Here is a 22,552-nt window from a genome sequence, read left to right on the forward strand (position 1 = left end):
CTGCTCGGCCTTAGTTCTTGCTCGAAAGTGCGACTTGCTGGGATGCTTTGGGTATCGGACCCTATGTAGGGCTTTACACCCGGCCTACGCGAATGCAAAGCCCTGCATAGGGGCCCCGCTGTTTTCTTTTTATAACGGCTTTGCAGCAACTCAGCATATTTTGGGCGCTCGGCCAGCCGTAGAGGAGCGCGTCTTTTGGCCTACTACGGGCCCAAAGCTGATCATCATTAGGCATTAGCTGTAAGGTGCAATTTGTTATTTGACATAATAAATAAATAAATCATCCTTCCTTGATTTTTCACTAATATGTTTTTTAACACAGTATCTTCTTTTGTTCGTTTCCGAGCTCTGCTAAGCTGTTTCCTGCACAGCTTAGCCATGCACAAAAGTTTCGAGACACTCTCGGTTTTATGCTAAACTCTGCTCTTGGTCTTTTCGTAAGCCTAAAAATTCTTTAAATTTGGTATCCTTATAAAGAAAAATAGACATGATAATAATAATTGAACAATATTGTGACTGACTTACGAAAAAAATACATTGTAAATAAGATGTACAGGATCTGCGGAGTGCGAGTTCTACTAGAACCTGGCCGGTTCCGCGTGCGTGCGGTTCCGAAATCGCATGGTCAGGGTCGGAGCGCGGGGCCCCCCTAGGCGCGGGGCCCTTAGCATATGCTTTTTCTGCTGTTCGGTTAATCCGCCACTGCCTCTGATGGACTTTATGTGATTGAGATAAGGTTTGCGAAATGTCAGCCAATAAGTATGGTACAATAAACTGGCTGTTGTCAATATTTGTGAAGCCAAGGTTGCATTTTTGCAGAAACTTTTTAAAAATTGGGAATGACCTTGGAAACTTTCGAAATATTGTCTTAGAGTTAGAGTGTGGAAGTGTTATTTTAAACGTCATAATTTCATAGAAGTTTGACGTTTTATATAACGCTTGCACAGTCAATGCTATCAAAATCGCTGCCAAATTAACTTGGTCTACCTCTACTTACCTTTGATCAAGTCTGGCACAAGCTCTTGTATAGTAGCGGTGGCTGATTCTGCCAGCACGTAGTCGGGATTCTCAGGATCTGTTCACAAATATTGAGAAATAGTTTTTTTAATTGGTTCACCATAGATTCACCTTAATTGGTGTATATCTAACAGTAACATCTGGAAACTATGATGCCTTTCTTCCATTTCTTATAGGACGTAAAATAACGTGCTTATCACGTGATAACATTGCTCTATCAACCATCTGACCTTTTGGCCTAGTGGGTAGTGACCCTGCCTAAGAAGCCGATGGTCCCGGGTTCAAATCCTGGTAAAGGCATTTATTTGTGTGATGAGCACGGATATTCGTTCCTGAGTCATGGGTGTTTTCTATGTATTTAAATATTTATATTAATATATCATATAAAATAATAATTTATTTTATATGTCGCTGTCTAAGTACCTATAATACAAGCCGTATTGAGTGTACCGGGGGACTTAGTCAATTTGTGTAATAATGTCCTATAATATTTATTTATTAATTATTATCAACGCCACATTTGAGCACCATTCGACATAAAGAGACGAACGGTTTCTTAAAGAGACGGCCGCTATCTTAAAGAAACGGAGATTCCATTAAGTATTTAATACTATTTTTAAAAAGACGGACTTTTCTTAAAGAGACGAATGCTATTTTACAGAGACGAACGTTTTCTTACAAAGAAGCGCTGTATTAAAGAGATATACGATTTTCTTACCTCTGGTAGCGGTGAGAAGGGTAGCAATAGCAGCATTAAGAGTGGCAAGTTTGTCAGCAAGCCTCGCTTGAAGCAGTGCAGCTTGAGGTGGAGCCAGAGGCGCGACCTTTCCAGTCTGTCAACAAATAGGATAATTATATGTATAACCGTGTACAAAAGAAGTTGCTAAGCAGGCGATGTTTTAAGATTGACTTGATTGAATTACAATGACGTTAGTCATTGGAATGGCAACTTTAAATCAATCAACAGAGGTTGTGGTTTAAAGTTGCCATTCCAATGACTTTTTAGGTTAATTAGGCTTTTTAGGTTAATTAAATGTTTACATTTAATTAACCTAAAAAGCGGCCGCTTGAGAGAATTAGTTTTCCAATAAGACCTCTGCAATTTTTTTTTATTAAATGAAGGTTAATTTATTGACGTAATTAAAACGTAAATACCTTCTTCAATTCTTCCACGGCACCATCGAGAGCGGTTTTCGCGGCCAAGCGAGAGGCGACGAACTTCAATCTATTCTTCTCTTTCTCGGCAGACATGGTTCTGTTGAGCTGCTTCGAATCTTCTATAAAATAATGTGATATGTTTGTTTTAACTACAGTACAATCTCTTCAAGGCTTACGACGCCCTTTGACCAACTTCAAGTTAGAACGGTATGGTTCGGAAACCTGAGTTGATTCGGCTAGGAGTTATAATCACCATTAGATATATTGGAGCGGCCGAGGTGCTCAAAAATATCCGAACATGCACGCTAGCGCCTTGACAATAGAGGCGTGCTGAGATATTTGTGAGCGCCTTGGCCGCTCCAATATATCTGATGGCAACTATACGTACGAACTATACTGTTCTACCTTGGAGTTGGCTAAAAGGCGCTGTAAGCCCTTAAGACATTGCAAATACTCGAGAAAGTTGGACCCTTAATGCCATGATACGGGTGACCTGGTGGTAAAGGTGTTTGCCGCGACTACAGCAGACACTAGTTAGATCCTAGCCCTGGGCACTGGAGACCTTTGTCACATTTTCTTTCGTATATGACATCTATTTCCGCATATCTTACATAAAGACCCATGTACGACTAAATACCCATGTACGCGGCTGCGCCTAATGTATTAATATATATTTTCTGTATTATATCCATCTATTAAAGGGCTACCTTCTAATCCACTAATAGCGGCCATCAGCTCCCGCACCGCCTCATCAAAGTTCTTCCTCTGCTGTCCCAAAAGATCTGCTCCCACTAATTCGTGCGTGGCTGTGTCTAGTTCAGATATAGCTCGAGACAGGTCCGAGGCTGCTTGGTGGAGCGCTGTCCGGCATTGTGATGTGTTAAGGGTTGGAGCTGTCACCTGTCAATGGAATAAATTAATCATTTAATACCCAGTTTTGTATTTATAATTTTAAGGCATTTCCTGAATTATCTAGCAGACATTATATTTGATTTTTCTCAGATCGTGTTGTTCTGTTTTCTAGTTTTCCAAATAGGTATAATCGCTTCTTTATATTTATGTTAAACTTATTTTTCATGAAAAAATATCATTCAAAAGTATCTGAACTCTTACCTGAGCGGTACCAAGCAACGCAAACGCCGCCCTTTCCACTTGCTGAGCCTTCTCATCCACGGCTCTATTCCGGAAGTCGTTCGGATGGCTCTTCACCAACTTGTCTACCGCTTCCACCATCATTGAAGAGCGGTCCAGCACGTTTTGAGCCTTGTGTACTACCTGCAAATTTAGAAATATCATTTATCATCATTTGATGGTGATCAACAGTTCCTCTTCACCGGATTCCTATCGCTTTCCGCGACAAAATGTAAAAAGAGCCAAATCACCACTGATGCGCCTATAATATAAGAGTTTCCTCAAATTCTTTAGGATCCCAACTTAGAACCCTGTATCTTCCCAGTCGACTTCAACTTGAAAAACTCCTTTTTTCTTCAAATCGGTTAAAAAAGAAGAAATATTTCTGTAATCAATAACTTAATATATAACTATTGTTTGTTTCCTTGGACTTACTTGCTCCTGATTCTTTTGCACTGAACTAGGAGGCGTGCATACGAAAGCTAGTCTGGAAGCAGACTTAGCATACTGATCTGCAATCGTTTTCAGTACCTGTGAAAATATTGTATCTTTAAGATCTGTATTTTAGAAACATATAATACAAAATACATAAATCCAAACGAGACAAACTAAATTATAATCAAAAAAATTGCATAAACATGAAATATTTGAAATCTGTGCAGTACTTCACTAAAGGAATTAGATTAATCTACAAGAAGATTTTAATTTATACAGCCAAGGTTAAAATTTGCTTTCATAAGAAAAAATAACTCTATTTGCATCTAGCCCTTCACACCCTTAACCCTTTAGGTACTATCAAACCTCATTAACTGGTCTGCACAACTTACCCCAGGGTTCTTGCAATTGTGTCCATCAGCAAGCGCATTGGTAGCAACGCATAAAGCGTTCAGTTCATTCATTAAAGCACGGGTTTCTGCGGGGCTCTTACCGCTGTTCAATGCTCTTACGTCTAAGAGGATAAAGCAAAAAAGATTGTAAATTAAAAAAAAAACTAATATTTATTAACAAAAATAAATAATTTTTTCTGCAAGTTTTTATCTATTTTCAACTGCATACACATAATTTTTGCTTGAATACACTTCGATGCAATACTAAAGAGCATAAACTCAATGTTTATTGTCAGAGCCCTAATGGCTACCTTCAGTCTTCGTTATCAGACCACTTGATGGTATCATATTATTGCAGTTTTCGGTTGGCAAAGTTTTATTCGGAGCGGATAGGTCTGTGTTTACAAATGTTGAAGACAAGTCATAAATAAATCTCCCATAAAATGTAATAGGCTGCAAACGAGCAGACGAGCCGCCTGATGGGAAGCAGTCATCGCCGCCCATGGACATAAGCAACATCGGAGGAGCCACTTATGCGTTGCCAACCTTTGAGAACCCTAAAAACCTGCTTCTTGAAGAACCCCATGTCATAGCGCAAGGGAAACACCTCAGAAGGTAGCTCATTCCACAACTTGCACGTTCTGGGAAAAAACGAGCGAGATGCCCGCTTGTTCTTGGTTTGCCACGTGTCGAGAAAGTGAGGATGAACTTTGTTTCTTTGGCGGGATGTGCGGTGATAAAAACGTGACGGTGGCACCAATTCAAAAAGTTCTTCAGAACATTCCCCATTGTACAGACGGTAGAACAGGCATAGAGAGCCAACGTCTCTCCGAAGACTGAGGGGTTCCAAACCGACTGTGAGATCGGGGTCACCAACAATACGAACTGCCCGACGTTGGATGGAGTCAAGTGGAAGAAGTTGGTATTTCGGTGCTCCAGACCAGAGGTGAGAACAGTACTCCATATGTGGTCGAACCTGCGCTTTGTATAACGAAAGCCGGTGACCTGGTGTGAAGTACTGTTTCGCTCTATTGAGCACCCCGAGCTTCTTAGAGGCCAGTTTGGCTTTGAGTTCCAAATGGCCCCGAAACTGGACTTCGTTCGTAATGTCGACACCGAGTATCCCGATACTCTTAGAAATGTCAAGGGGAATGTTCTGGAACTTAGGCGCTAAGACAAATGGGGTTTTCTTAGCGGAAAACGCGCAAACTTGTGTCTTACTGGGGTTAAACTGGACGAGATTACGTTTACCCCACTCGGATACCTGCTCAAGAGAGGCCTCGATTTCGGACACAAGTTGCATTCTGCATTCCAACACCTGCTCACGAGATGCATTTGCACGACCTGTATAGAAGCTATCACCCGTGCTGTCATCCGCATAGCAATGGATATTGCTAGTCAATAGCATATCATTGATATGAAGGATGAACAGTGTAGGTGACAGTACAGATCCTTGGGGTACGCCGGCGTTAATGGGCCGGAGATCTGAGCATTGTCCGTCGATGACAACTGCAATGCTACGCCCAGATAGAAAGCTGGCGACCCATGTGCATAGCCCTTCAGGAAGCCCGTACGAGGGAAGCTTGGAAAGAAGCGCCTTGTGCCAAACCCTATCGAAAGCCTTTGCGATAGATGCGATAGCATGTTAAATATTATATTAAAACGCCAAGCCATCGGTCGTGGAGAGCTGCAGCCTGCAGTCTGCATCGGTCCGCCAATGCGTGCTTCCGATTAAGTTGCTCCTTATGGAACGAAACATGTCGACCAATTTTCGACTTAAAATACGTGAGTGACCCGTTTTAACATTTAATATGTTTTAAGCAGTCTCAATCCTAATCTTGTGACAACTTTACCTTGAACAACTTCTGGCAGTAAGCGCTCTATAACGCCCATAGATAACTCAGCCTCGCCATGGTCAATGTTCGATGAATCTGGAAGATGTAAATTTAGCTTAGGAATACTGGGACACTAATCTTAGACTTTTAGCTCTGTATATGTATCCAGCGATTCAATGGGGTTTTCTGATTTTATTCATCACAATATTCAACTACGTAGTACCTCTGGATCTTTGATATAATATTATTTTTTCTAGTCGTCGACTGTAATGGTTGAATTAAGATTTCGTATACCAAACGATAATGACTACGTACTTTTCATGTAGGGGCTCCCACTCAACTATTCATTTCGATACGCTGTAGTCAACTATATAAAATAAAACCGGCCAAGAGCATGTCGGGCCACGCTCAGTGTAGGGTTCCGTAGTTACTCTTCCGTCACAGTAAGCTAAACTGGAGCTTAAAGTATAGTAAATTGTTAACCAAGGGATGAAACGGTACCTTTCACCCGAGTTAAACAAATAGGCAAATTTGCATAATCAGTACCTAATTATAGTAAGTCTTTTTACTATGAAGGGAAAACTTTTTGCGATAACTCAAAAACAGCTAAACTGATCATGTCCGCTATAGTTTTCATTTAATGTCTTTCTTAAGCTCTACTTCCACGATTTTTTTCATATTTTTTGGACCTATGGTTCAAAAGTTAGAGGGGGGGGGACACATTTATTTTTTCTTTCGGAGCGATTATCTCCGAATATATATACTTTATCAAAAAATGTTTCTTGAAAACCCTTATTAATGTTGAAAGACCTTTGCAACGATACCCCACACTCTAGGGTTGAAGCGAAAAAAAAATTTCACCCCCACTTTACGTGTAGGGGAGGTACCCTAAAAAAAATTAAATTTTTAGATTTTATTGTACGACTTTGTCGGCTTTATTGATTTATATATCCATGCCAAATTTCAGCTTTCTAGCACTAACGACCACGGAGCAAAGCCTCGGACAGACAGACAGACAGACAGACAGACAGACAGACAGACAGACAGACAGACAGACAGACGGACATGGCGAAACTATAAGGGTTCCTAGTTGACTACGGAACCCTAAAAAGACCACTCACGTGTCGCCACTCTCCCATAGAAAGGACTGAAGAGGTTAGACACGCGGGGCGCGGGGTCGGGCGGAGTCGCTCGTTTATGTATTTTGTACATTTTTGTCTACTGAGACACTTACCAATTGTCATTAATTATTTAGGTTTTATAGCAAAAAAAAAAGTATTCTTTTAGATGACTCGTAGAAAAAGTATTGTATACAATAGTGATATAATAATAATAATAATAATTCAGCCTATATACGTATTATACGTCCCACTGCTGGGCACAGGCCTCCTCTCATGTGCGAGAGGGCTCGGGCTATAGTCCCCACGCTAGCCCAATGCGGATTGGGGACTTCACATACACCTTTGAATTTCTTCGCAGATGTATGCAGGTTTCCTCACGATGTTTTCCTTCACCGAAAAGCTAGTGTTAAATATCAAATGATATTTCGTACATAAGTTCCGAAAAACTCATTGGTACGAGCCAGGATTTGAACCCGCGACCTCCGGATTGAAAGTCGGACGTCATATCCACTCGGCCACCACCACCGCTTAGTAATAGTGATATAATCAAGCTTTTCAATCTCATACCTTACTTAGGTAACTCAGCAAGTTTCGTTGCCTAACCACGTTACTCGACTGAAAAGCTCTCTATTATATCACGATTGTGCAAAATATTATTTTATCAAGCAGATATGTCTGCGAGCCGTACTAAAAAAGCAAAATTGAAAAATTCACTGCATCGGGCAAGACTCGAATTTGTGATCTTTCAGAATACTGCTCTTAACCAACTGAGCTACAGAAGCTTACCAGAAGCGTGCGAATCTTGCTATTCCTTCCATTTTGTTTACACGCCTTAGGAAGGCGCATAGCGACATCTACCGTAAGAACGTTCTGTCTTAACGGCACCGCAGTCCCAAATTATATTGAGAATGCACCATTAACAATGTGCCAACCCATACGAGTAAAAACTAAAAGAATTATTGGAAACAACAATATTGAACTGGATATAGTTACCGCGTGCATATGTAGCGTTTATCAGGCCAGCAACTGCGGCGTTTAGTTCTGCGAGTTTCTTCGCCAGCGATTCTTTGAGTTGCTTCTCGTCCGCTGGTGACAGAGCCTTTGATGATATGGGCTGCAAAATAATGTTTTCATTCTTATTATCTACTGACTATGAAATCTAGGTACTGTGACGTTCGAAAGTATTCAAAATTGCGTAAATTGCACATCGAAAAATTTTGGAATATTCTCATTTTTTTGTATTTCATATCGCATATTATACATTTCCCATTTCCTTAATGAAAGATTCCCTTGTTACCTGTGAATTATTCCTGATATTTCCTTGAACTTCTCCAACTTTTTGGATACTTTCCGCAACTTTCAAATCAAATCTAAAACCGTGGATGAACGTTTGTCCTTATCAGTCATCGTGACATTTGTAAATGTTAGAAAGAGAAAACTTCTACCAGACACTTGGTGAGTTTTTAATACTTGAAAGAAAGAAGAAGAAAGAAATGAAAGAAGACATTATTACCTGTTTGATAATATCCTGAGCGCGAGAAACAGCTCCGTGAAGATCTTTCCTCTTATTTTCGAGATTGTTTTCTGTTAAAGATGTATTATAATTTAAAAATAAAGATATAAATGGTGTGATATGTACTTGCGGCTCGGTGAGTGCAATAGCTTTACCAACTGAACTATCAAAGAGGATTTGAAACATAGTAGATGTGGACTATGGAAGAAAATATACCGGGAATAATCCAAAGGTTGTGGCGCCATTGCTCGAAACGATGACCTTTGGCCTTTGATCTATTAGATGGTGCCACTTTTTGATGTTTAAAACATTAAACACATATCAGTGAAATGATAAGGCTCAAAGTCAAATGGCGTTTTAAAAGTTTTAATCATGTTGTGGCGCCACTGTGCCAGCGCCGCATTTTATCTCATTTAGTTATTTATCTCATTTCCTATTGTATTCATGTTATAGCCATTAACCTACCCAATTTGTGCCAATTTTGATTCGCACGACCAATCAGGGCCTAGTTACCCCAGATTGGCCGCGTGTAAAAAGCTTTATCAACAGTACCAACTTAGACGCCTAGATGTCCATTTTTCCCATTTTGTATCTTTCTCTTTCTGCTTTTGACCTCCGTAGCACGCGCACGGTGTCGCTGATGCATAAGACCTATACCTACAATACTGCTGTATACTGTATTTCCGAGATTACATTTATGACCATATTTCTGGAAGAAATACGTTGTTTTCATCAGCTCCTACACCCCGAATCCTACAATGTGTCAAAAGATGGCAGTAAATTCACTGTGGCTACAAAGTTTTCTTTGACATTCCATCTCTATTTCAAATTCTCTTTGGTTTTACCTACTGCTTTTAAACTGCACAAAATGTAAGGGGCAGCTCAAGTAAAGGGGTACCGCCAATTTTCGATTTCAATTTAAAAAGCAAAATTTTCATGTATTTAGACTCTTCAAGATTGAGCAAGTACCATTAGATATGGTAAGGCGCTCACAAATATATGAACATACGTCTATTGCCAAGGCGTTAAAGTGCTTGTTCAGATATATTTGAGCACCTTGGCCGTTCCAATATATCTGATGGCAACTGTTGAAATTGAAAGGATCATAAACTTACCATCCAACTGACTCCGAAGTTTATCCAAAGCCTTTCTAAGCTCTGCATTCTGATTCCTAATAGCATCTGCTCGCTTCCTGCCCTCTGGGTGATCAAGTAAGGATTTGTAGGAAGCATCAAGGAGTTTCTCTGATGATGATAGGTCTTCGAGTGTTGCTAATAAAGCGCTGCGGCAGTATGGCTCGTAGATTGATGAAGCTGTGAGCTGTAGAAATAGTATACACATATAATCACGCCTATTTTCCGGAGCAGAGACCACGGATTTCCACTTGCTACGATCCTGACATGCCTTTCGCTTCATCCACTTTCTTCACGAGTAATCTAATAATCTCAGTCTGTGAATTTAATAGCTATAATTGTTTACAGGCAGGTAATCTCTGCCTGCCTTGGCCTTTATTGGATTTATCTAAAAGGGCCCATAGAGAGCGCGGAGTCCATAATGAACAGCAAAAGGTCGTAATTTGTAAGACATAAATGTAGTAGAGCTCAACGAGGGGGGGGGGGGCGTCTTTAGGGTCGGCAACGCGCATGTATTAACTCCTCTGGCGTTGCAGGCGTACATAGGCTACGGAGATTTCTTACCATCAGGCGAGCCGTACGTTTATTGCGTTTCATCCTTGGATTTAAAAATACTCTTTTATTTAATTCAATCTCACCATCAAAGTTGGACTCTTCTATTGGTCCTTTTAAAATAAAATAGACCAATTTAAACTTTTAAACCACAGTTTACAGTCATCGCAGTTGTATAGTTTTTTTGTGAACACTGGAATTTGCTCCAGCTAAGGATGGAATGATGGGAAGGGGCAAAGATAAAATATGATTCTTAATAAAAATGTTTTTTTTTTTGGGTGAAATGGAATATGGTCTAGACGGTGAGGTGTATAAGATGATGAACATAATGTAGGACTAGTTATTGTATTACAATTTCGTCCATACCTCAGCACAAGACGTTAACGCGGCGACAGCATTGACACATTTGTGGGCAGCGTTGATGACCTTCGCCGACATGGGGTCGTTGACCTCGCCAGCGAGCTGGTTCAACGAGGCTACCAGCAGGCGGGTCTTGTCGTCTATGTCTTTGGACAAGTCTTTAATCTGCAGAGAGAAAGTCTGTCAGCTTAGTTTTAGAGCCTAACCCCCTTATAAAACTTTATGAGCCCGATTTAGTTAGTAAATAATGTTTTATCACTTTCTTACAAATACATAAGTCAAAATGACAGATAAAGACAAACGATTCATAGCAAATTCAGGCCAGTAACGCGTTTATGAATAACGCCATAAGAATTTAAGATTTCAAACCGGTCAGCGCATAGGATAGGATTATGGATGCTTGTATTGATTTAATTGACTTGATATTTTTTGCCTGACAAAAGACCCCGATTGATTTCGACGAGTCAATATGGATGTAATAATTGGAATTGCAAATGGTTATAAAATATTAATAAATAAGAGAAAAAAAGCTATATCTATTACCTCATTTTCCTTGTCAGGTGAATTTCCATATCCAAAAATAAATTGCAATCTACGGGACTTTTTAGCGAAATTGTCGGCTACATCATGCATTTTCTGTAAAAAATGTATTTCATGTTTATTGTATAAAGTCAAAAACTTAATATGATAAGGCAAAACAGACTTAATGAGATAAGGCATTCTAAACTAGTTAACTTTCATTCATTCATTATATGTTATTGCGTCCATGTTCATTTGTATATAGGGTGGTATTAAAACATTACATAGTCGGTACGTGGCACCCTGTTAGGGCATGGCAATAATCTTAATACTAGTGGTGACTATTTACAAATAATAAACTAAACCAAACTTGTCATTACATAATTTTGGAATACATTGTAAATGCTTATAATAATACAATACAATACTTAAGCACAAGAAATAAGCAATCTATGTAAGTACGTGGTGTTTAATAATCTTTGATTATACTTATAATTAAAAAAGTTGCCTGTAAGAATCAGATCTTCTGTATCCTACTCGTACGCATCTTGTTGGTAAATCCAATGTTTAATGCTCCACGGTCCTCACGAAACAGGCTCGACCTAGTGTGACCTATTGTTTGCTCTAAGAAGCGGCTGTAATACTTTATAGTTAATTTTAATTTACTCGTAATTAGTAATGATTCATGTCATGTCAATTTGGAAAATAAATGTATCTGTATTCATTTTGTGTATTCATCTATTATATGACTTATAACGTTCGCATGCATGCACACATTGATCTATTGAGTATCGTCTCTTACCTGCAAATCATCACAGCCAACGTTCTGAGCCATCATCGCGGTAGCATCCAATAATTCTTGCATTTCTTTAAGCAGGCCACTTCTGTCCTTACCATCTTTCACGGAGCCAAGTAACTGGGCGTCTACACGAAATTACCATTGACTGATTTAAATGTGTTTAATCATTGACGGTAAAAAACATATAGAAATAAGTAAGCATAGAGTGCTCACTCCATACATTTGTTTTATTACCAAAACGCTTATTATTTTCGTAGTCGACATCTAGCGTCAAGTAGTTGATTTATCAGTTCTGCTACTTGACACTAGATGTCACGAGTATCGCTACTGACGAAAAGTGTACTGCTCGACAATTTACAAGTAATATTTGGTGAGAAAACTGCTATTTCTCTATGTGTGTACTTATGAATAAACATTAAAATTCAAATTTTCAACATTCAGCTCAATGTATTTAGCATCGACTACGAACATACCGTCTGAAGTCTTATATAATAGCAAATTTCGACATTCCACATGGAAAAATTTCGGACACAACTGATATTTTTGTATGGGAATCGAAATTTTCCATTTTGTTCCACTTTTTTCCACTTATGAAATTTTCTTGAAAGTTCTCGGAACATTTCCATGTTTTGGAAACGTACCGCAACTTGCACACCTATAGCATTGACCACTTTACTTTTCATGTTAGGTACTTTTTACAAGCTTTTATTTAACTATGATTTAACTTGCCCTGTTATTATTATTTGTATGTATGTGTATGTCAAATTTTGGAAGCTAAATTTGACCTACTTCCCGGTTTCTGATTGAGCTGAAATTTTGGATACATATGTAAGTGAGGTGACAATGCAATATTATGGTCCCATCGTGCTGATCTGATGATGGAGACAGGATGTGGCCATGGGAACTCTGTGATAAAACAACGCAAACTAATTGGGTGAGGTTTTTATAATTGTCGCGAATTAGTTGCCTGTGGAGATAAAAGTACAGTCAGTGATAAAAGCTTGTGCCAAAAATAAAAATTTTGACAAAAACTTATTAATAATTACCTTTCGCTAATTTCGGTACCAGTTCTTTGATAGTGTTCATTGCGCTGACAGCGGCTGCGTAGTCTATATTCTTCGGATCTGAAACAAAAACAAACCTTTTGAATCACTATATTTGCCACATTTTTTCCTTTCCCTATACTTGGGTTATGTGAAGAAAATTTGTCCACGCCGCTTTTTTATTTTAGAACATTTTATATATATTTTATTTAGAATCACAAGATGTTTACATCTTTGAACGGCCACCATACAACAAATTGATTCAAAGCAATCTGACCCACATTGATCTGTGGTAACACACGTCGGATACCGAGTCGCTACTACCCAAATTGATACACTACGAGTAGTTAGTATCACACGTGTGATACTAAGATGCGCCGCAGGTTAGCAGAAAACTTGTCAGAAAGTTTTTTTTAGATTCCGTTACCATTATTCACACAAGGATGATACGAAAAATGAATCAAATTTTTGTAACACAATTTCCTATATTGACGAGCTGGTAATTTCGAGTAGATACAACGAGTACATACAATTTACTAAATTAATAAAAGTGATATAGAAAACTAAAAAAATAAATAAATGTAATAAATAAATGTAAAAAAAAAAAAAAATTAAAAAAAAAAAAAAACTAAAAATATAATTCTTTTTTGTTGCATGTAAATGAAATGTTATCATCATTGGCCTTTGAGTCTATTACAGACTATTCAAACAGTGTCAGGTAGGGCGGCAGCGCTTTTCATGGCTGTGTAGGCCAATACGGGAGCGGCAAACACGACCACAAGCCAGGCAGGTGTAGTGTGTCCGTGGCGAACAGGTGTCGGGCTGATGACCAATGAGCGGAATTCTTCATAGCAAAAATCAAACTGTCAGAGGGATTGACCTAACTGTTTTATCGACTTATCGATGTTACGGAATAATATCGCATTAGGTATCCATAATAAACTTAAAAGATTATTCTGTAACATTTGACCTCTTTGATAAGCAACTTGCATCTCCGTATTAAAGTAAATCATGTCAGCGTCACATATGTCATTTATGTCACTTGAGTTTTCATGAGTGATTTCCGTGCCGTGTGACTAAAATGGTTAATCCTAAAAGAAAACAATAAAAAAATGGATACAGAAAGATTCTTATTTCAGTTTCAAAGAAGATTCTTCCACAATATATTGCTCTAAATGTTACGTTCATTTACATCATAAAAGTATTTTCTGTTTTATTCTTTACTATTATACCAAAATACAGTGGCGGTCAGCTAATTAGGGACACCTGTGTTTCGTTAAGTGACAAATATTTATCGATAAGTCGATAAAACAGTTAGGTCAATCCCTCTGACAGTTTGATTTTTGCTATGAAGAATTCCGCTCATTGCTGATGACGCTTGGCTCGCTTACTTGCAACTGTCTTAAACCAAGCCTCATCATGGATTTTACGTCCGTCGAACACCAGTTTGCGCCACTTATCTCTGTCCTCGGCAAGCTCCTCCCATTTATGAACAGGGATGTTGAACGCGTGAAAAATGAGAAATAATAAAAGGCTTATTTATAGAAAACTTTCCGCCAACTTAGGCGCATTCTAGTGTTTGGATTGTATGCAGGTTGAATTTCTCACCAGCATGTGCAGCAGCTAGCCTGGCGATGGCCGCGTTGAGTCTGGCCAGCCGGTCGCGCGCTGAGCGCTCTAAGTCTTCCACTTCTTTAGGACTTAGTGCTGGCCCGTCATATTTCTGAAATCATTTGTTAATTCTTTAGTGAATATCTTATGTTTCTAATTACTATCAGTCTATCGCCGATGTATCTTTATCTTCTCTTGTCAGGCGGCCGCGGTTGGTCATGTAGCTGTCTATTCATTTTTTTTTTTAAATATGGAGTCTCCTCAAAGTTATGCAATAAATCGGCTGCCATGTATTATACCAACAGTATAGGAAGAAATGAGGCCCCTAAATTGAACCCTGCGGTACTCCAACCTTTACAGTCGTACGACTAGAATAAGTTATATTTGTTTATAAACTTTGAATAAGACTTGACAAGGTCTTAATAAAGGTTAAATTTACAGAATATGGTGGTCGACGAATTTTCTTTACTAATAGACGTACCTAATAGTTTACTGTACTAAGTATACCTTGGTTAAGATATCTCTTGCGTCATCTATAGCGTGGTTCGCGGCGCCTACGCAGTTGATAAATGAGGCACGCTGTAGCGTCGCTTGTGTCTTATCGTCTTCTATGAAGCTCTGTCGGGAATTCTAGAACAAAATTGGAGATCTTTTGTAAACGAAGGCATGCAAGAGAAAATAAAAAGAGTAACAAATTTAACACTTCGCTTTCCACCGCCGCGATATCGGGTCAGAAAAGAGAATTTTTAAGCTAGTTTTTAAAGCATTGGGCAGCGGAACTGTTGTAACAAACTTTCTAAATTTCTGTGTATGAGATGATATTCTTAGATATAAATTCTTTAATTACTCATAAGACTGTTTGTAGGCTTACCCTGACCAATTGGCTTCGTTTCTTCACAGTGCTATCAAGAGCGAAGTACATCTGGGTGGTGAGATCTGCTATTCTCATTGCAGCCTCTTGAGCATCCTGAGGGCTCTGAAGAATAGAATTAACTAAATTATATTTCAAACGGTAAGTTAAGACAAATTACATTTGTAGCACTTCTAAAAACTACATCATGTGGCACCTATCGTTATATTTCCTGTAAATTAAGGAATCAACCAATGTTCATAAGCGGTGTTCGTTTACCATACGGTTGATATCCGTAATCGTGATATTTACCATAAAGCCGTTCAGTTGGTTCACATTGTCACTCAGTTCGTTCAGCTCGAACGTGAGTTTCTTTTTGGCAGCTTCGTCGGTTTGCTGGTCTATGCAGTGTTTCACACCTGATAACCAAAAATATCACTCTAATCGTAACTAATAATAATGCACAAGACAAATAGAGTTGAAACTAGGATACTTCCTTGGGGAACTCTATAGCAAATAGTCTCTTCACTACTATATTCATACCAACTTTAACCCATTGGGTTCATTATGAACGTTATGAGCATGACCGAGCTCAATCATAATCATGTTTAATCATTTCGAGATGCACATTTGACAGAAAAAATGTAATCCTTTAAAATTGTTTTCTTTTTTTGTCACACCTACTGGTCTTACAATTGCTTAAATATAAAGGTTTTGCTAGATTTGTTAGTAGTAACATTGAGATATGAAACGATAATCATTGGCATAAGACCTCATGCTGTGGCCAGCATTATATAAGTCTAACTCGAAGATCTTTTCTTACCAGCTACTACGGTAGGAAAGTCTCTGACGATGTCTTCGACTATTCGCTTTGCGGCTTCAATGTTGGCCTGATTTGGATCTGTAAATGATAAAAAAATAGAAAATTTGGCAAAATAAATGTTTGCTGAATGTTTTGAATGAGTAAGTAGTAAATAAACTTTAACGCTATTCGTTAAAAACGATGTTAAAGCTACAGACTGATCACTAGCTTTCGAGCTAAGGAAGCGGGAGGTTAGCCTCCGGTTGGAATGTAACTTTAAGAGCTCAGGGAAAAAAGGGGGAAATGGGTATCCTCTTCAATTTCTCATAGTTCAAACAGTGTAAATAGGCAGCAAATGAGGATAAAATTATCAACATTTCATGTCGAAAATCGTGGGTTCAAAGTACGGTTGTGCTGTATCTTAGAGCAGAAAAAATCGATCTCAAAAATACAAATGGATAACTAACTAAACATTCGGTGAATATCCTTATTATACATAATACGAGTATGAGAGGATAAAATAATTACCATTGAGAAGAGTAACAATCTTGACTGCATTTGCATTTAGGTCGTTCAGTTTTCTCCCCGTGTCGATTGACATCTCTCCCCGCATCGTTACACCGGTAAGCTGAAAACAAAATACCACATTTAATCAATTAAGGTAGTGGAGTATGAAAAACATAGTGGTATGAGAAAATATATCTTCACGGGGCAAGTGAAAAAAAGAGACCTGGGGGGCGATTTTTTAATTTCGATGGCTCGATTTCGTCACTCAAAAATCTGTGGAAAACGGCGAATGGCTATCTTTGAACAACGAACGATAGAAATTGAGAATTTAGTGGTATTGGTCACTCGTTTTCAATTCTATAAGTATAATTTAAATTCTAAGTAGTGGAGTTATTATTAAAGGGAGAATACGAAATAAAAGCGCTTAAAATTCAAAAATCGGCTCCTTGACTAACTTTATTTCAAACAATGACTGAATCGACCACTACCCGGCCGCTTACTGAAGGGTTTCCGAGAAACTTGGCAAAACACTAGAAGACTAGGAAGTAGGAACCGGCAGACCGAGGTCCGAGATGTACTATGGCTCGAGAAGATCAACTTATTATTACAACCATGCTCCGAAATCGACACCTCACGGCAGTTGAAGTCAAAATTCAACTTCGAGAAATCCGAATAACATAAGCTAGCGGACTGTAGGCGACGGTACCAAGAATTTGACCCCACTTAGACCGGAAAATGGCCCAAAACTTGAAAGGGGACATCGAACAGCAGCAGCCGTCGAGTTAACATCTCAGAAAGAGCCCACACTAACATATTCTGAGAGTTGGCATCTAGTCAGCGCTATGGAAATGGTTTCGCTGCGCAGTTGCGCCAATGTTGTGTCGAGATTCTGCCAGATTTGACTAGACGCCACTGCTAGACTGAAGCTTGCCTGTACATGCCAGAATATGTTGTTACTATTTTCCTTGTGCTTAAATTTTTCCAGTACATCTATTTCACTTGTACTGGACTTCTTATTTATAGAGAAAAGAAACCCACCTTTGCAGTCTGCTCGTTTGTTTGTTTGTTTTTTACGATCAGTGAATGTGCGGTGAGGATCTGCGCCCCGATAGCTTGTGCCTTTGAACCTGAAAACGACGAAAAAAAGTAAGTATTGGTTTATAGTAATAATAACAAATCACTATCATCAAAGATTGATTGTATAACATTTGAAAAAAAACGTGCTTCCGATTTTGTAATTTGAAGAAGACCCCTACGCGGACCCCTACTATACATATTTTGTGGTAACTGTTGTAAAACATCACATTTTGTTAACCAAAATCACTGCATAATGTAGCCATCTTTATTGGCTCTGTCAAATTCGAAGCATGAATTCATTCTAGACTGGACGTTGAGTGCAGTGAGTGCCTCAACATAAGTGGCATTTCGCCTACTAGCTTTATAGAAAAGTGGATACTTATGTTAGGAAACTGACTGTACAATCAAGTTTAAAAGAATATTACCTGGTTCTGCCGTAATAATTTTGCTGGGTCCGACAAAAGAAGTCTCCACTGTCTTCTGTGCTGAATGTGAAACCACCTCCATCGTGGAACCTCTGTAAAAAGATATCAGAGTGAAATCTTGTAATGTAGCATGGTTTTTTCTTAAAAATCCTAAAACGATTCTGGGGAAAGTTTTTATAGTCTGTTGTCCAAACCCAAGTCCAATTTAACCGTTGCTCTAAAAGCTTCTACGTCAGTTTATTCTTGTTGTCTTTCTATAGATCATGAACTCATATTCAATGCTCCTCTTGACGTCACGCTATCTCATATTTAATTAATAAAAAATCCTTTATCTTTGATCTTATCTTTAGCTCAACGGCTTCCAGGTTCTTTCCGGAAGAAGGTCGCCATGTAGGATGACCAGATTTACGTTGACTACCAGTGGGCCTACCCAAGCTGACAATCGTTCGCCACCGAGAAACAAAACGAAACTATATCTGTCTATATCGCACTAACTTGAAAAAGTGATCGAAAACAATAGTGTTTCGTTTTCTGCAAACGATTGTCACCTTGGCTAGGCCCCCTGCTACCGTATACTAATAATCTAGTACTAATAAAAAAGATGAGAGATGAATAAGTTACGTACTTCCCGCTCTCCACAGTGGCCTGATATATGATGCCCCCTTCATTTCCCGAGTTGTTGAAGGCCGCCTCCATTCTCTTGCGGATCAGGTCGATGTAGCCCTGAAGAATGTCCCTGATGCGGTACGCGTCGTTCGTCTTTACGCAGTATTCTTTTTCACTGAAATCAAAATATTAGATATATTTGACTGTAGTGTTGGATAGGATGATGTCCCATTTAAAATAAGATGGTAGGTACAATGTCTTTACTTTTACCTGTAATCTCCAAAGTTCAGTGTGAACATCTCGCCTTTCCCAGCTTTGTAGGTCTTGACCTGGGTGAGAGGCCAGACCTGAAGCACCTCCTTGGTGGTCTCATCCAGCCTCAGGATCGACGAGGAGTTGATGCCGAGAAGCCGGGGCACCAGCTTCTTCTTGCCTTTTTGCATCTCCTGGATAAGAAATACCAGTGAAAAAATTTGGTAATGGTTCCAAGTTTTCCCTATATCCTCAAGGCCTAATAAAAGAGGTAGGTGTATAAGAATTTTTCTAATAAATTAATAAAAAAATGTGTTCTTAATCGATTCTATAAGTACTATAACGTAATAACGTCTATATGTATATAATAACTTAAGAAGTTATTATCAGCTTATTGCATTTAGATTTAGTTTTATGGGAGGAATTGCTTTTCATTTCCCAACAAATCCATTTAAAACCAACATTTTAACTGCTTATCGTAAAAAAAAAACGTCCTACTGCAGAGTAGAAACGTATCATTTTCTGTACACTTTTCAGAACAATAACGACCCACTTTCAGACCATGAGAAATGAAAAAGCATATAAAAAGCAAACCTTGGCAAGGAAGAAAGTCACTCCATATTTCATGTAGTCAGATCTCTTACAGTCTTGGTATAAAGATAATTGGGCCCTTTAAAAGCGTGAGACCGGAGTGCTTTTTATATTCCCAGAACTAAAATTAAAAACAAACCTTAACAAGGAAGAAAGTGACTCCGTATGTGGGTAGGTCTCTCGCAGTCTTGGTATAGAGATGTTTTGCCTCCAACTGCGTGAGACCGGAGTGCTTTTTATGTTCTTTGATGACTTTCTTCTCCATGCCCCAGGAGTTGGCGTAGTTCTGGGGCAGGAACTCGCTGAGACTGAGGGAATAAATAATTTATTAGTAGTAAAACAACAGTAAGATAGTCTTAGGAATTAAAATAATAGTGAGATTTTACTAGTGTTGGTAGGAACTCGACTCCTTTTTACGAGACTCAGAGCTTAAAAAACTTCTGAGTCTTTTAAATCCCGAGTCGAGTCCTTTATTGAGTATTTTTTAAGCGCAACTCAAAAGGACTCGAGTCTCCGAATAAAGACTCAGTCAACAATTTTATAGGTTTTACCTAAAGTACAGGCGTTATTATACGATACATGTTATGTACATTCATGAATTTTACATAAAGAAAACGCATTTGGAAGTTATTTGTAAAAAAAATTACAAGTCCTTCGAAAAGGACTCAAGTCTGTACAAAAGACTCGAGACTCTAATTATTTGAAAAGAACTCGAGTTTAGACTCAATATGTGAGTCTGAAAAACTGAGTCGAGTCTTAAAGCAGAGGACTCAAAGTACTCGAGTCTTAACCAACACTAGTGTTTACAGCTTAATTGTGGAATGAACAGTCACCCGCGGTATTTCCGGACAGATACGACCTTCAAACCTTCAAGAAAAAAGCGTAACTCGCATCTTAAAGTTCCGGCAACGCGTGATGTTACAGATGCCTATAGGCGACGTTGATGACTTACCATCAAGCGATTCGTCCTGTTCATTTGCCTCATATATCCTTAAATAACTCATAGAGTAGATTATTGATAATCATTGATTATTCTTCGGAGTCTTTATTTATTTCGTTGCGCAAAGTTGCTCAAGCCGTGGCAAAATGGACAACGCGAGGAAGATGAGTCTTTATTTAGCCTCCTGAGACCCAGAAGCAATTCTTTAGTTTTGAATTTGGAATCATAATCATAAATCATTTATTTCGTGGTAAAACTTAATTTACATTCAGAGTTATTGAGAATGTAATAGTTTTTGTATTGTTAAAATTTATATCATTATTTTATAGAATATTGCCATGATAAATGTAATTAAATACATAATTATTTACATACATATATTACAAAAAAAATATAAGATTAAAACATATTGAAATAGTTTACCACGAAATGGGCTCGCCTCAGCATAATGCTGACCTGAAGGTCAGCGCTGATTTTCCGGCGAGACCATAATCCTTAGTTACACAATAAAAGTTCAAAATAGATTTTGGAATAAGTACAAAAATTTGTACTCAGGGTCTTAGGAAGTTATGGCGCACCCCGTTTGCCGTTTTTAAGAAACATAGTGTTTAGATTTCGGGACGAGCTCAGTTTAAAAACCTAAAGATTATACTTACTTCTCAATAAAACCAGGCTTATGTTTATCTTCCTGGAAGTCCCCATATTGCACTTGGCACTGGATGCCGGCGAACTGTACCGCTGGTGATGAAACGAAAGCATTAAATTTAGTTCAATAGAAATGATCATAAGTTTTAAAAAAACATTTTTCACACTAGCTTCTACTCATCGTGACAATACTAATTCACCTCAACATAATTAGGTTGTGTTGTTTTATCGCAGAGTTCTTGGCTCCTGTGTCCGTCATCAGATCAGCTCGATGGTATGTACCATAATATTTCATTGTCACCCAACTTAAATCCCGACAAGAAATATATGATCATTGTCAAGAGGGCGCTGTTATTCTCATGTATAGGTTGACAGTTCAGTTTAGTATGAAAAATTTAGTTCCAATGAAATTTCGCAATATGGCGCGTGATCATATATTACTGGTCAGGCTTTATATATTATGTACCTATATAAAGTTTCAGCATAATTGAATAATGAATGAATATGAATGAAGAGAATCGCATTGGGTTCAGCCTGTAATGATAATTCCATGTGTTGAAATAAAAAAAATAAATAAAAAAAGAGAAATGGCTGACACTGATATATTCGCTAGCGTGTCCGTTTACTTTCCATGCATCTCGCTCGTACTGCCATATTAGTGCGAGCGAGATGTACCTATACAAAGTAAGTTACGCAGACGTTAGTGAATTTGTCAGTGTCAGGTCAGTGACACTGACAAGCTCATGGTAGCCGTATACCTACGTCTGAACACGTTTCTACCGGGACTGACTGTTTACTGTAACAGGAACATTACATTAAACTGCAGGCTGTACTCCTCAAACTGACCAACATTTGTTCAACAACTTTGTTAAATAACTTATGTTTTGATTTTTATTACACATTGAAGTTAATTCTAAGACGCAATGTATTGCGAATTTTGTTATGTTTAAAGCGTGACAAGCAACGTCAAACACACTGATTTCAGCGTACATTGAAAATAATATTAAATTTGTATGAAAAAGTTAAAATGTAAAGATTTCATCATTTTTAAAAGTTGTTAATCAAAAGTTATATCGTTTTAGGAGTGCAATATATAGTTTAATTATTTTCTCGTGTTACAGGAAACACCTGGTATAATCAATGTGATTAAGCGCGTGTTCAGATATTTTTGACAAGTTCAGCCGCTATTAAAATTTATCTAATTATTCACTATACATGCATTTTCGAAGTAGGTAAGT

General features: G+C 38.3%; 1 protein-coding gene across 3 annotated transcripts in view; it reads right to left on the minus strand.

Annotated features, from left to right (window-relative positions):
* The window catches only part of LOC133530516 (talin-1-like), a 108,444-nt gene that overhangs the window by 55,354 nt on the left and 30,538 nt on the right, over window positions 1-22,552 (minus strand). For all 3 annotated transcript variants that reach the window (XM_061868445.1, XM_061868442.1, XM_061868444.1), the window contains 27 exons: window positions 21,326-21,407; window positions 19,869-20,037; window positions 19,157-19,332; window positions 18,906-19,061; window positions 18,281-18,372; window positions 17,817-17,905; window positions 16,800-16,899; window positions 16,293-16,370; window positions 15,782-15,888; window positions 15,491-15,595; window positions 15,127-15,249; window positions 14,617-14,731; window positions 13,012-13,089; window positions 11,969-12,090; window positions 11,191-11,283; window positions 10,654-10,812; window positions 9,718-9,922; window positions 8,603-8,673; window positions 8,083-8,203; window positions 5,987-6,064; window positions 4,134-4,255; window positions 3,742-3,837; window positions 3,289-3,450; window positions 2,883-3,075; window positions 2,173-2,294; window positions 1,736-1,850; window positions 998-1,075 (listed from right to left, as the gene is read on the minus strand). In XM_061868445.1, coding sequence (XP_061724429.1) covers window positions 998-1,075; window positions 1,736-1,850; window positions 2,173-2,294; window positions 2,883-3,075; window positions 3,289-3,450; window positions 3,742-3,837; window positions 4,134-4,255; window positions 5,987-6,064; window positions 8,083-8,203; window positions 8,603-8,673; window positions 9,718-9,922; window positions 10,654-10,812; window positions 11,191-11,283; window positions 11,969-12,090; window positions 13,012-13,089; window positions 14,617-14,731; window positions 15,127-15,249; window positions 15,491-15,595; window positions 15,782-15,888; window positions 16,293-16,370; window positions 16,800-16,899; window positions 17,817-17,905; window positions 18,281-18,372; window positions 18,906-19,061; window positions 19,157-19,332; window positions 19,869-20,037; window positions 21,326-21,407 — 3,207 coding nt within the window. The remainder of the gene's footprint in view (window positions 1-997; window positions 1,076-1,735; window positions 1,851-2,172; window positions 2,295-2,882; window positions 3,076-3,288; window positions 3,451-3,741; window positions 3,838-4,133; window positions 4,256-5,986; window positions 6,065-8,082; window positions 8,204-8,602; window positions 8,674-9,717; window positions 9,923-10,653; window positions 10,813-11,190; window positions 11,284-11,968; window positions 12,091-13,011; window positions 13,090-14,616; window positions 14,732-15,126; window positions 15,250-15,490; window positions 15,596-15,781; window positions 15,889-16,292; window positions 16,371-16,799; window positions 16,900-17,816; window positions 17,906-18,280; window positions 18,373-18,905; window positions 19,062-19,156; window positions 19,333-19,868; window positions 20,038-21,325; window positions 21,408-22,552) is intronic.

This window comes from Cydia pomonella, chromosome 23 (assembly GCF_033807575.1).
Source record: "Cydia pomonella isolate Wapato2018A chromosome 23, ilCydPomo1, whole genome shotgun sequence".
Classification (NCBI taxonomy): domain Eukaryota; kingdom Metazoa; phylum Arthropoda; class Insecta; order Lepidoptera; family Tortricidae; genus Cydia; species Cydia pomonella.